The sequence below is a fragment of the Labrus mixtus genome, chromosome 18 (assembly GCF_963584025.1).
Source record: "Labrus mixtus chromosome 18, fLabMix1.1, whole genome shotgun sequence".
Classification (NCBI taxonomy): domain Eukaryota; kingdom Metazoa; phylum Chordata; class Actinopteri; order Labriformes; family Labridae; genus Labrus; species Labrus mixtus.
The window spans coordinates 7,286,312-7,299,237 of NC_083629.1; the positions used below are offsets into that span (position 1 = coordinate 7,286,312).

Here is a 12,926-nt window from a genome sequence, read left to right on the forward strand (position 1 = left end):
TGTGTTTTGTGAATTGGACAGTATATCATTGACTCATTTGCGCAGCTGTAGCAGGCACAGAATCCTTTTGTGTATCACGCCCTCTGTGTGTGTAGGGCGCCATCATATATATGGGGTCCTCTTCATCCATAGAGGGCGTTAATCATTGATGGAGTCCCTCATATTAACGAGGTAATGAACATGGAGTGTTTCCCACATAGGCCTATAGTGTCTACCTGGGCATCCTGCACAGGTTTATTACGGTCACCTGAGTATATCTGGTTAACCACTAACATCATTATTGTTTTAGGAGGTGGAGCCCCTGGTTTGCCTCCATAGGTAGAGCATGTATCCCGTAGGAGGGCTACAGTTCATGTCATTCTCCAATCTCTCTTCCCATCATTCCTTTCTCTCCAGAGATCATAAAAAAAGGCGAAAGCCCGAAAGATTATATGTTAAAACTAAATACAATTAGTGCTCGACCCCACTTCTAACGACACTCCTTGGCACCTCACTACGTCATGTGTGACATCACCACGTGTGATTAACATCGACCTCCTGAACAGTTTTACACCTTTTTTTTTTTTTGGCGCAGTTTGCAAAATTTCAATATTGACTTTGCCAGATAAAACACCCCTGAAATCTTTTTTCTTTCTTTGATCTTCTGAAAACATTTTTCTATCACTTATTACCTGATGATATTAAACCTGATCAAGAGACTTCTGTACGGATCAGGTTTTATTTTTTATAATACTTCTCGTATATAAAAAAAACAGATCGGTGTGTTTCTGAGTTTTAAAGCTTTAAACGCTCGCAGGAGTCAAACAGAGAAAGTCACTGAAGTTTAATCCAGGTTGAAATCATCATAAATAACGGAGCCAGCGGCGTTCTCATGCAAACCACCGAGCTCTGAAACAGATGTTTTATTTGAACTCTGGAACAACAACACCAACACTGAGCTTTGTTTCCTTGTTACAGCGCCAGCTTCTTCTTAATGACCTGCTTTGATTTATTGATTTTTTCAACACACACACACACACACACACACACACACACTCACAGGTAACACACTCTCAGGAGCTCAGGCTGTTACCATGGAAACAAGACATGATACCTTACTGGCTTCCTGTCAATCAGAAACATTTAGTTTTAAGGAATAAAAAAAGATATTAAAATACAGCGACCAATAAATAAACATACACACACACACACACACACACACACACACACACAGTAGCAGCAACACAAAGCGTCCTAAGTTGCTCTAAACAGTCTTTGTATAACCTTTAATAAATGTTCAGCAGTAGAGGTGTGTGTGTTTCTTGTCTTCACATTATTGAACGTTCAAACTGAAGTTTCTGTAAAAGCGTTCGACTGAAAGATTCAGAAAATAAACTTCAAAAAGCGCCCGAACAGAATCAAACAGAACTCCAGCCTTCAGGAGGCGGCAGGGATTAAATGTCCACAACATCCAACATGTCCGCACCCCCCCCCCCCCCTCCCCCCTGTTGTCCCTCTCGTTGGGTCTCCTCCCTGTCATCAGTACTCTCTGGCTTCTCTTAGTTCGGTCTGAAACTCTGCGTCGGGGGGGTTCGGCACACAGTCCAGCCCGTTGTTGGGGGGTCTCACTGAGTGGAACAGGGTCCAGTCCCCCTTGCAGAGGATCCAGGGCAGCACGTCCACCTTGTAGTGCAGCTCGGGGGAGAACTCGGTGCTGATCAGGTTCGGGGCTCCGGCTCCTTTCCCCCGCGTGATCAGTCTCATCTGGTCGTCGTAGCAACAGTGCTGCGCGGCGAGCGTGGTGCTGTGGTAGGACAGCATGGAGCGGATGCAGAAGCGGGCGGAGGGTTTGTAGATGTCGAGGCGCTCCTTGGGTCCGCTGGCGTCCCTCCAGCGGTACGTCTTCCTCAGGCTGGCGTCAGCGATGTTGACAGCGCTGTAAACGGCCTCAGAGGGGTAAGAGCAGGGGCAGCTGGGTAACTCCGTCAGCACCTGGTGCAGGTACTTCTGCAGGAAGTTGTTCTTACAGCTCAGCCACTTCTCACAGCTGTCCACATCTGGAGCAAGAGAGGGGGAAGAAGAATCAGTAGAGTTTCACCAACAAGACCTGTCTGCTTAGACGCTTCTTCACATGTTTCTGAGAGTACACACATGTTACATATGAAGTTACAGTATGTTTAATGTTTATGTGATGTGGAGGAAGAGAAGAGTAAACACTCTTCATACTTGTTTCCAGAGAGTCTGAGCTGTTGGTCGTCTGGACACTCGGATGTTCAGTCACTGAGAGAACAGAGTCTGTGTGAGAGAGAGAGGATTTATTAATGATCAACCATTACAGCAAAGGCATCCAACACATGCACGCACGCACGCACGCTCGCCCGCAGGCTTGCACGCTCGCACGCTAGTTTAACAAATACATCAGTAAATATTTAACATACATTTATAATCCTGTTAAACTTTCCTTAGCTGAGTAATTTATCTTCCTGTCAGGAGATTGATCTGTGATCACAGAGAGACTTGGATTTTTTTTTTTACCTGTGCAGCTCTCAAGGTCACACGAGCGCGACTCAGTGGCGGTGCACGCGTAGCCGCAGGGCCGAGTGCGTTTCTGAGTGCCGTGTCCACAGGTGGCGCTGCAGGGAGCCCAGTCGCTCCAGTCCTCCTCGAACTCTGAAACAAATAACCCGAGAAAAGAAAACGTGAGAAACGAATACAAACAGAGGAAAGTTGAAGCGAATGAAACGAGACAGAAAAAAAAAAAAGCCAACGACAGCACAGAGTGTAAAAACTTTCAACTTTGCGGTGAAAATGTGGCGAGCTTTGAAGTCGGCTGTGAATTCCTCACCCAGCTGGTGCATGTGAGTTATGCGGCTAAAGAGGCGAGTAACGACAGCGTGGGACCTCTGAGACATGCTGCTCTGTGTTTAAACTGACCCAGCAGGAAGGAGAGTCTGCTCTCAGCGAGAGGGAAGAAGAATGTGAGAAGGACTCGGTAAAAGGAGAAGAAGAAGTTCTTCATTATTTCTTTTGGATATTTTTTTGTTGTTTGTATTTTACACTATCAGTGGCTTCACATAGTCACAAAACTCCTGAAAACGTCCTGAAGTTTAAAAAATGGCCACTTCTGTGTTGTTCTTTTAACATCATGTCCTGCCTCCTGAGACCTAAGACACCCTATGCGAGCGGAGCGAGGTACGTGACGGTGTTAGTTGGCAGATTGTGAATGAGTTGGGATGTTTGCTCGTTCGAAGAGATCGTGGATTGAGATGTGTATGTTGTTGTGATTCCTACCGTAGTTTTCCTTTGCATCCCAGTCTTTGTTCCAGTGACCTCCCACGTCCCCCCCGACTCCGCTCAGGACGGGCTCTTTGGGGTCGTAGCTGTAGTCCTCAACCTGGTCATCCAGACCGGCCCTCCCGTTCTCCAGCTGATCCGGGTACTCCCAGAACAGAGGCCAGAACAGCTTCCTGTGGCTGTTGGCCCACTCTGATGACGTCGCTGACCAGTCGTTACGCTGGTTCTCTTTGGCGAGATCCATCTCCACCTCGGTCTGGGGGTCGTCCACCACCTCGATGGTAAGCTGACACAAACACATAGAAATATATTATTCAAGTAGATGGAAAGACACACTGTATGATCACTATAAATCTTTATATATGGTAAAAAAAATACTAAGTTAACTTGTTTTTTAAAGGAGCAATATGTAACTCTGACCCCTAGTGTTTAAAATGGGTACTGCAGTCCAAATTTAAAACATTAGATAGAGCTGTCTCCCCCCCCCCCCCCCCCCTCCTCTCTAGAGTCGATGTTCACGCAGGTTACCATGTGGTGGACACTGAAGCTTCAGTGTTTATCCAGCTGTGCATCGGTCTGTAAACCTTTCTGTGTTCTAACCTCTCTCCACTTTTCAAAAGCTTCTCCAATATTGATCCTAGTTTGAGCACGTTTCTGCTCGTGGAGCTTATTAGAAACATGCAGAGGCTTTTTAGGTCGGGTACAATCACTTCTATCTGAACCACTTCTCTTGTCCGCTTCCATCGCTGCAACACCTGTTGGTTTGACCTGATAACTGCTCTCATATCTGGCAAACCGAGGGGCGTCAATGTCGGACACATAAGCTCTCAGACACATTAAAAATGAGAGTGATGTCACTGCCGTCTGTTTATTTAAAGATCAGATTAAAAGTGAACTTTTATGAAAGAGTTTATTGTGCAGCAGGGAGGCAGGACAGAGATGATGGTGGGGCGTAAAGATGAACTGATAGGGCCCACACCACATCAGACATGCACACACATAAACACACACATGTCCAGACAAACCCCAGATTTCCTGATTACAACAGAAACTGTTTAGAAAGAAGACGCAGCAGCTGAGAGAAGAGACTCAAACATTCAGCTGAACATTGAAAACAGATGATGACGTGTTTGAATTTGAACGTTGTTAATATTTTCATAAATGATCCTTCATATTCTGTTTGACTTTTCTGTTAAACAATGAAGCAGAGTAGCTGATGCTGTGGAGGAACTTTATTTTGCTCCGGTGTCTTTAACTGTAAGAGTGGAAATATATGTTTTCTGTGAACTACCCGTACACCTACGCATGCCGGCTGCCTTTTGTTCCTTGTGTCTGTTTTGGTGCGACTGCTGCGCACATCCTCAAAAATTATGACGCTGACATGAGTTACAGCAGGGGTTCCCAAACTTTTCAGCCCATGATCCCCCAAAAATAAGGTGTTAGAGACTGGGGACCCACTCTGTCCATGGAGGTGGTTAAAACATTTACCGTTGTGCACAGCCGGGTACACAATCCACACACTGGAATTAGAACGACACAAAAGAACAGCCTGAACACTGTATTATTATTTTCATAATGGTAGCAGAATTAATCTCTTGATCTTTTTTTTTTTTTTCATATGTTTTGACAATAATGGGTAAAATAGGCAATTTTAAGTGATTTTTAATTTTCATGTGTTTGGATGAATTCTCACGACCCCCTTCTCAGTGTCTTGCGACCCCCCCAGTGGGTCCCGACCCCAACTTTGGGAACCACTGAGTTACAGCATACGCATGACCAGTAGGGGGCAGTGTAGAGGCAGAGGGGATTGGACAGGCCGAGTGCGTCAGTGGCTGCATTTGTATTCGATCAGAGTATCATTAAACTAAAACACAGCCGCTGCTACGTCTCTAAACGGAGGAAAATGTTGGAGAAAGTGAGCGTTGACGGCGCTGATGGTGTGTTCTGTACACCGCTCATCAGTCGCCTGACCTGATCTGATCCATTATTGATAATATTTTATTTGTTCTGATTTCCATATTAACATAATGGTAACTTCTTCTAGTGTCACCATGTTTGTATGTACGGCCTGAGCTCTCTGTCGGCCCTCTAGTGGTGACCTCCGGTAACGCGCCATGTACTGTTAAGTAATGTATATAAACAATTACACTCCTGTTGCAGCTGGTCGTGTCTTGTGCTCTATACTATATTTCATTGTCTTGGTGTGTTACACCTCAGTAAAACGACAACAGAGCTTTGAATTTGTAATCATGTTGATTTACTTACTTTCCTTTATACACAGAAAACATCCAAACACGTGTGATAGTGTGACCACCATTGCATACAGAGATTCCTCTGACACCACAAAGTTCAGCGTTAACTGTGTAAATGTACATTATTTAAATCTGACATGAGGTCACATTGCTGAACTTCTGATTGTCTTTCTATGTCGCTGTGTCGACGGGACAGCGAATTCCTGAGTCACTGAAACCGTCTTCCTGAAACCCGACCTATTCGACTCTCATGTGTGATTTATTTTCACCTTTCTCCTTTTTCTTTTATTCCTCTTAACGCTGAGGAGATGTCTGAGCTTCAAGGACTCTTTTGGAGCGCCCTGCTGTTTAAGGTCCTGCATGTGGAAACTTAAGACGCCGCTCTGACTCAAACCAGCTGTTCAGTGAGACGAGCAGTATGGAGAACGAGAGAGAGAGAGAGATGGTGGTGAGCACATAGAGTGATGAAGAGGATTCTGTAACACCCCCCTCCTGTGACTGATGGTTTAACCTAAAACACCTGAGAGTGTTAACCCTTCACGCTTTGAGAAGACCTGAACACACCTCGAGTGACGACGACGACTTCACAGCATTCACACTTCTACCCAGTGGATTGTTTCCTACCTGGATGTTGGGGTTCTGGGAGCCCACATCTGCGTTTGCCAGTTCTGGAAAGTTCCTCAGGTCCAGGACGAAGAGGTCGGGGTCTTCTTCAGGCGCTGGTGGGGGGATGACACCCTGCTGATGGCGCAAGGACCAGCGGAGCCTGGACCCGGGAGGAGACGGAGCAGCAGGCAGAGTCTGCAGCAGATTCTCCTGCTGGAGGTCCTCGAGAGTCTGGAGGTCGTTGCCATGACGACTCCCTTCTGTCATCTGAGAAGGGAAAAGATGTTTCCAGAAGGGAGAGGGAGGGAGGGAGGAGGGGGTTAACATTTTTTTACCATGACTGCACTTTTTGAAAAGTCTTTAGCCACATTCACATTTGAACTCCTGAAAATGTCTTTCAGGTTGGCTGCTCCGGAAATCTTCCTGAGTCGGTCGTTAACACCTGAACCAAGTCAGCCGGAGACGGATGAGGAAGGGGGGGTCAAAGGTCTGACGCGGAAATGGAGCAGGAAGCAACAGAGTCTGACGCTATGATGACAGTTTTATGCTTTTATATCGATCCTACATGTAGTTAGACACATTAGTCACAGGATATAAACATCATGACCCCCTCTCGCTAGCTAGCAGTACATTTTCCCGAATATGTCCTGCTGCCTATCCCGACTGCATGCAGACAATATGCAGGAACATTTTCCTGTTGAGATAGAGTGAAAGATTTGGATGCAGCTCACGCCTAACATTTTCAGGAGTGTTGTGAATGTGTGAAAGCTTCTTTTGTTTTTCTTCGTTTGGGGTTTTAAGGACGCGAGTGGGAACTGAATATTGAGAAAAAGAACTGCTGCTGAAATGAAACACTAATGATAACAGTTCATTTGTTCAACAGCCGTGTGTCGCCACAACGGTTATCCGAGAAGAGAGGAGAATTATCACCCTTCTTTCCGACCCGGAGAGAAATCTGTGTCATCCGGAGAATGCGGAGGGTTGAGTTTGGATCAATTTAAGAGGTTAAGAGAGCAGCTCTCCGAGAGACGGCCTTGATTTAATTTAACTGTTGAGACGTCTCTTTATTCGTCTGCCGCGAGTTAACAACTCTGACGGACGCAACGCAGACACAGAAGAGACGCTCTGAATGATTCTCTCAGACTGTTTAACTCGATCTGGGCAGAAATTTGCACGGCGGCTTCCCAGTTAGAGTTGGAGAGGAAACTTTGGCTGCTTGTGTTCACACGTGCAGCTCATCCTCAAAACTTCATTTAGAGCAGTGGTTCTCAACTGGTGGGTCAGGACCCAAAAGTGGGTCGCGGAGCCATTTTCAGTGGGTCGTGAAGGTGTGTCTGGAAGAAGAATTGTGTCCAATGGTCTATGAAGCGCTTTTTTTAAACAAGATTAGTTCAGTTTCTTTGTTCTATCACGCTTTGTACCATCTGAGGTCCAAACTGCACACTTTTTTATTAAATACAATCTGATAGATTAAGAAATATCAGAAATTTGGGTTGCAATTTTTCATGAAGGAGTTGGTGGTGGGTCCTGAGGCTCGACCAGCTGAGAACCACTGATTTAGAGAAAAAACTTCAGGAAGTTTTCAAGAATAGTGAAAAGTGAAAGCCGTTTGACACGTGCACTCCTGAAAATGTTAGAAGCTCCGCCTCTGAAATTTACAGGTATGCTTGTTAAAACTCTGTCAGAGGCGAAGGGGAAATTTACCAGGAGGCTGGCAGGAAGAAAGTCTGAACTGCTTTTCGTTCACAGGTGCAGCTCACCTGGAAAAAAAATCAGGACATTTTCAGGAGTTTTTTGTCGATGTGAAAACATCTTATGTGTCTGTAGTTTGACGACCCCAGCAGAGAGAGGGCTCAATTACGTTTTGAAGACCTTGACGCTTCACATACTTTGAGCTTTTAAACGGGGAGCTCGTGTGATCTCTTGTGTGTGTGTAGCTGTCGGATATTGAGCCTCACATTGAAAGCACAGACTCATGATGTCACTGTATCTGATACTGAGCTCAGCAGTGAAAGCTCATGTCTCTATATATATATATATATATACATATGTAAGATGTATCAGGTATATCAGCTGAACGTTAAATGCTCATGTCAGGCCATTAAACACCCACAGAGGAAAAGAATCCAGCACATGCACACAATTATCACACAACACACACTCTGAAAATAAATGTGTGTGTATTTATATATGGAGAAGTGTGTTTAACTGAAAGGTGAAGGCTCATCACTCCACTAAAACACACACACACACACACACACACACACACACACACACACACACACACACACACGGGACATTGGAGAGCGTCCATCCCACACAGACCCTTCCACAATAAAAGCACACAACTTAAACTTGAACTGGCTGAAGAATTTGACGCCCTTCACCACATGTGGCTGCAGCTTGGACTTCAGCGTGCAGCACGGAGAGAGAGAAGAGCGTCCAGCTACAGTAGCTCCTCCTCCTCCTCCTCCTCCTCCCCCGGAGATTTTCATGAATGTTCCCTCTGAAACACAAACTCAATATGTCCCTGTTCGTGTTCCCGCATGAAGTAAAGAGGCTGTTTGTGTGTTTTCATATATTAACCTGGCGCTGTCCGCGTTCCCCACTCACTTCCTGTTCCCTTTAATGTAAACACAGAGTGACAGGCGAGGGAGTCGGTTTACACGTGATGCGTCTCGAGCAGGTAGCGTTAGGTTCTTCTCGTTAGGTTCTGGGCTACATCATTCGTTTTAATGATTTATCTTTCCTTACATGTCTGAGGCTGTGGGGTCCAAAACACATTGAACACACACAATGCAACACTAAGGATGACATCATCACTACAAACAATATGACCTTATTTTAATTACTGTAGTTTTTTTTTAATTACAACAACACATCGACCTCGAACAAGAGAGCAGAGAGGAAGAAAATTGATTCAAATTAAAGTTTAGTAGTAGAGATGAAGAGATGAGATCAAGAGTAGAGGTGAACGTTAGAGATCGAGGGCGGAGATGAAGAGACAACGGAGACGAGAGATGCAAAGATGAAGAGTAGACAGAGGCGCTGCTTGTCAACAGGCAAGACAGGCAACTGCTTGGGGCCTCAGACCAGTAGGGCCCCCCCCCCCCCCAACGGCTGACAAACTGTAAACCGCAGCATTGCCTCAAAATGCGCAAATTTGGCAATGGTAGTAGGAAGCCTCCCTAAGGGGGGCCCCATCTGATAGCACTGACTCTCTATGCCCTGCACCACATGCATTATTGCTGTGAAAACCAAACTGTGTCAATGAAGGTTAAATGAGGAGGAATGATCTGTCTGTGAGTGAAAAAAAGAAAAGAGGAACATAATAATGAATGCTGGTTGGAGGGCCCCCCCCCCCCCATTTTGCCCAGGGAACCGACAGACCCTAGAATCACCCCTGAGAGTAGAGATGAAGAGCAGGTATGAGAAATGGAGACACTGAAGAGTCAAGTTGAACGGTAGAGACTGAGGGCAGAGATAAAGATTGAGGAAGATGGTGAAGAGTAGAGAGGAAGGTCTTTAATGAACTCTTCATGTTCTGGTATTTCTGTATCTCAGAGATGAAAAGAGTCTGATGGTTAAATAAAAAGTGAGATATTAGAATGATGACATCTGAATAAATCACTTTATTACATCTCATGTCTTCACACCTTCTCTTCGAGTATGTAGCCTATATTATTTATTTGACATCATCACTGTTATCCTGTTTGTTTTTTAACGTGAGTCAGTTTCAGACTGAACACCTTGAACCTGTTCACAGAGTCACGTGGTGAGTTCATGTCTTTAGTTTATTAATGACTAATATCAGATTTAATGACATGGCAGAGTTCTTCTTTGTCCTGAACCTGTTGCACGTGAGTTTATTTCGGGAAGAATTCTCTTTGATGAAGTTTGAATCTTCTGCATGTGACAGAAGAGAGAAGAAGTTCAATGTTTAAACACGCAGATCAATCTGAGCTTACAGGGAGCTGAACAGTCACACACACTTCTCTGCAGCGGGTGTGTTTTCGTCATTGTGATCATGCATGAAGTTTTTTTTTTTTTTTTTTACCTCTGTAGAGTTCCTGTCCGCTGGAAAGCTGCACACTGACACCGAGACCACCGCGACGATCAGCAGCCGCACAAGAGACGCTTTCCTCGGCTCCATCGGCCCCCCCAACAACCCGCCCGGATCTTTTCCTCAAAGCGACAACAATCCTTTTCAAAATCCTCCAGATCCTCTAAAAACCCCGCAGAGCGTTTTTTTTTAAATCCGTGAGATCCTGCAGTCTGAAGCCAGACTCACACTTTACGAGACTCTCCTAAATCTGCTCTCATGTTTCCTCTGCAGCTCCGTGCGGACTCTCTCTCCTCCTGCTTTGAGAATGAAACACAGAAAAGAGCCCCCTGATGTCCCTCTGATCATTTCACGAAGAGCTCCTTCTTTTAGTCAAAGATTTCAGGGATGAAGCTTCGCTCCGTCCTCAGGTCCTCAGGTCTCCAAAGTCTTCAGGTGTCCAGGTCCTCTGATTCACTCAGTTCTCGGGTCCTCCTGTTTGTAAACCACTTTGAGCCCATTGACTTAACCCCCCCCCCTCCCCTTCTCTCATGTGTGACGTCACTGCGGAGGTACGGTTTTGTAGTTTCATCCAGCAAAGAGAAAAACTTTAAATGAAACCAGATTATTATTCTGTTGCTTCCAGAGGACACAAACAAACAAGTCATGTAAGTTATTACATGTTTTAATATTTAATAATGTTATCAAAGGACGCAGCAAATCCTAGCTCTACTGAAGATATCTACACAAACACTTTAAATGAGTTAAAGGTCCTCTGTGTGAACCAGCTGGTCTCGATGTGTGCCTCTTGCTGATCCAGTAGGTGTCGCCCTTGAACTCCAGCATGAAACCAAAACAAACTGCTGTTAGGCCACGCCTCCTCCATACTGAAGCCTCCGCCCTCCTCCAGAGACACACCTCCAACCCCCCTACACTCACGTGCCAACTTCAGAGTCAAGCACAAGCGGCGGACAAAATCGTCCTTGTCTCGAGCTGCAATCACCTGTGACCTGCGTTGTTGTGTTAGCATGCTAATGTTAGCGCTTCACGTTGCATGTAAATAAACACAGAATGAGCGTGATCTAAAAACTCATCCAAATAATCAGTGAGTATGTTCTTCTTCTCTCTAGTCCTTCACTAAAACAGCTTTTATACTCAAGGGGAGGAGCCGGCCGTCCCGTCCATGTAAACACGGCTCTGACAACAACACAGCCAGCGGGACTCGAGCTTCTCACTCATTGTAGACAGTCATGACTCATCAGAGATGTTTAGTATTCAGTATGTTCTTCTACGCTCTTTTGTTTGAGATTATGAATAAGTCGAACGACATGTAGAATCGATATGAAGGCAAAACTGTCATCTCTGCGTCATTCTTTTGACGTCATGTCTGGCCTCCAGAACCCCCCCCCTAACCCCCCCCCCCCCCCCCATCTGACAGGGATAGTCTCCAGCTGTGAGGTGCATGTGTGAACATAAACTTCAGGGCTTCAGTGGCAGGCTCTCTGAAATGTACCTGACATTTTCAGGAGTGCATAATGTGACAGTGGCTTCATGAAACTTCACTGGAGATCTTCTTTTTCTTTTTTAATATTAATGCACTCAGGGTGTGTTAGTGTATTCACTTAACTCCTTCCAGACGGAGCTGCAGAGAGGAGAGACCTGGAGAAGGAATGGAGGGGGGAGGGGGTTTGTGTGTGTGTGTTTGTGTGTGTGTGTGTGTGTGTGTGTGTGTGTGTGTGGGTGGGTGTGTGTGTGTGTGTGGGTGTGTGTGTGTGTGTGTGTGGGGGTGTGTGGGTCAAGGGGTGAAAGAGCTTCCAGATGTTTGGTCTGTTTTTTTTTCAAATGAAAGTTCCTCCTCACTTCCTTTTCTGTGGCTCAGAACGTGTGTGTGTTTCTTGCACACAAATCTTCAAACACCTTTCAACGGAACACACACACACACACACACACTTTGCTCAGGGTTAATTTACGATAATCTGATGAGTCGTCTCTTTGTGTTCAAACTCATGAAACATGTTGGTACACACCTGCACACATAAGCACTTTTCACACATGCATTCCTGAAAATGCATGCAGACCTCCCCTTCCTGAGTTGCTTGTTCACACATGCACCTCACAGCAGGAGTCTTTCCCTGTCAGTCGGGGGGGGGGGGGGGGGGGGGGGGGGGGGGTCTCAGGAGGCAAGGCATGATGTAAAAAGAGTGAAGTGGAAGTGGTGGAGGAAACAACTGGATCCAGTGCTATGATGATGATAGTTTATCAATGCTGCATGTAGTTCAGCATATTCATTGTTTCAGCTAAAGAGCGGAGAAGAACATAGAAGCAAACAGAAAACATGAAGCAGTTTCGGTCCCGTCGTTGCATACCGTCGGTGTGAGTGTGCGTCGGTTCCCCCCCCCTCTTTGTAAATGGGGGGGGGGGGGGGGGGTCTCAGGAGGCAAGGCATGATGTAAAAAGAGTGAAGTGGAAGTGGTGGAGGAAACAACTGGATCCAGTGCTATGATGATGATAGTTTATCAATGCTGCATGTAGTTCAGCATATTCATTGTTTCAGCTAAAGAGCGGAGAAGAACATAGAAGCAAACAGAAAACATGAAGCAGTTTCGGTCCCGTCGTTGCATACCGTCGGTGTGAGTGTGCGTCGGTTCCCCCCCCCTCTTTGTAAATGTGATGCTTCTATTGCAGCCGCTTTACACTATCCTGAAACCCTGCAGTCTCCCTTGTTGCTCCTCCATCCATGCAGGACACGTCTA

At 45.7% G+C, this 12,926-nt stretch overlaps 1 protein-coding gene across 1 annotated transcript; it reads right to left on the reverse strand.

Annotated features, from left to right (window-relative positions):
• Positions 1–866: 866 nt before the first annotated feature.
• Positions 867–10,830, reverse strand: ism2a (isthmin 2a). The gene is made up of 6 exons (XM_061062631.1): positions 10,189–10,830; positions 6,150–6,398; positions 3,271–3,559; positions 2,515–2,649; positions 2,206–2,274; positions 867–2,036 (listed from the first exon to the last, which is right to left on the reverse strand). The coding sequence occupies exons 1-6, from the start codon at positions 10,282–10,284 to the stop codon at positions 1,519–1,521; spliced, it is 1,356 nt and encodes a 451-aa protein (XP_060918614.1). The 5' UTR covers positions 10,285–10,830; the 3' UTR covers positions 867–1,518.
• Positions 10,831–12,926: the final 2,096 nt, after the last annotated feature.

Coding starts and splice junctions, on each gene's coding strand:
- ism2a (XM_061062631.1), bottom strand. CDS start 10,284: ATGGAGCCGAGGAAAGCGTCTCTTGTGCGGCTGCTGATCGTCGCGGTG. Junction 6,399..10,188: donor CGGACAGGAACTCTACAGAG/GTAAAAAAAAAA, acceptor TTCCCTTCTCAG/ATGACAGAAGGGAGTCGTCA. Junction 2,650..3,270: donor GGATGCAAAGGAAAACTACG/GTAGGAATCACA, acceptor TATTTGTTTCAG/AGTTCGAGGAGGACTGGAGC.